General features: G+C 35.4%; 1 protein-coding gene across 1 annotated transcript in view; it reads left to right on the top strand.

The window, feature by feature from the left end:
- The first annotated feature begins 986 nt into the window (after positions 1 to 986).
- LOC108694144 (equilibrative nucleoside transporter 4) overlaps positions 987 to 1,386 on the top strand; it is a 5,638-nt gene continuing 5,238 nt past the window's right edge. Inside the window, exon 1 of the mRNA XM_018203447.1 lies at positions 987 to 1,354. Coding sequence (XP_018058936.1) covers positions 1,185 to 1,354 — 170 coding nt within the window. The 5' untranslated portion in view covers positions 987 to 1,184. The remainder of the gene's footprint in view (positions 1,355 to 1,386) is intronic.

Genomic DNA, 1,386 nt, shown 5'->3' with positions numbered 1-1,386 from the left:
ACTCTTCATTTAATAACATTATGGCTGCTTTCTTTTTAAGAGACAATTGATACAAATGTCGTTCTATATATTTTTTTGTTATTCATTGAAAAAAGTTTTTTTTGCTTTAATATTGAAATAACTCGTGAAAAAAATTATACAGAGCTTAATAAAAGAGCAAATTAAAGGTAAAGATTCACTCTTTCGAATGCTGTAAACCGCATTTGTGTACATACAATTTTTAATTCGCGCCGTAGAACTTTGCAAATTTCGTAAAAAATTTTAAGATTTGATCTTATCTTTATTTATGTTTGTGTAATTCCATGAAATAGATTAGTAAAACTGTTTTCTAAAATACCGACTTGAAAAGTAGAGATTTCAAGCTGTAAAAAAATGCTTTTTCAAACATTTCGATACAATAATTTTTTACAAAGTTCTTCTATCTTGAAATTTGCATATTTTTGCGGTAGAATAGATGGTCCTTTAATTTTCTTGAAGTGTATTAGGTAAAATTTAATATATTGATTACTGATATTTGATCAAGAGTTTTATATCATTGTGTAAAAAAATCAAGTAGGATCGATTGTATGGCGATGACGATATTGATTTTTCTTCATTCGGTCTTATAAAATTTTTCAAACTGTTCATTGCATTGAGGAAGAAGAGAAAAGAAGAGAAGCAATTAAAGTGTAATTTTTGTATCTTTTGGCAATGGTTAGTGATTGCCATGCACTGATGCATAATGAGATAGTACTATGCCGGTGATTAGCGAACTTATAGTGGCGAACAATTATTTGATGTGAATATAGGGGCAAATTGAACACTATCAGACTAACTCGAGCAATGAGCAACAATAAATATATATTAGCCGCACTGAAGATCAGCCATCAACGAGCTCAACCTGGCTATTCCAGCATTTCTAGTTAGTCGAGTTTGCTTTAGCATGGCTCAGCAATGGAAAGCCGGCGCGCGCAGAAATCAATGCCGTAAATGTCAAAGCATGCGCTCAAGGATAAGAAAAGTACTTGGCGTACGTAGTGCAAGGAAATAAATATCATAGTGATCAGGGTCCGGGATCAAATCATTTTGCCGGCAGGAAGCGAGCACTCGCCCGTTCACGTACCATGGATTAGAAGACCTTGTCTAAGCACCAAGTCGCCGTTCTCTCTCTTCGAACTCTTCACCAATTCCTCTTCTCCAGCAATATGGACGAAAACTTGAGCCGGGGATACGTCCAGCTGGGCAAAGCCAGGGGCATGAATGAGTTCAAATTCTCAAATGGATTCACGCATCTCTCACCACCAGTTGACAAATGCAACTTCATTTACATGGCTCTGATTCTCGGCGGTATAGGTTTTCTTCTGCCTTATAACAGGTCCTGCGTCAAACAACACATTATATTTTATA

This window comes from Atta colombica, unplaced genomic scaffold, assembly GCF_001594045.1.
Source record: "Atta colombica isolate Treedump-2 unplaced genomic scaffold, Acol1.0 scaffold116, whole genome shotgun sequence".
NCBI classification, from domain to species: domain Eukaryota; kingdom Metazoa; phylum Arthropoda; class Insecta; order Hymenoptera; family Formicidae; genus Atta; species Atta colombica.
Note: the sequence above shows the minus strand (reverse complement) of the source record. Positions and strands in the feature narration are given on the sequence as shown.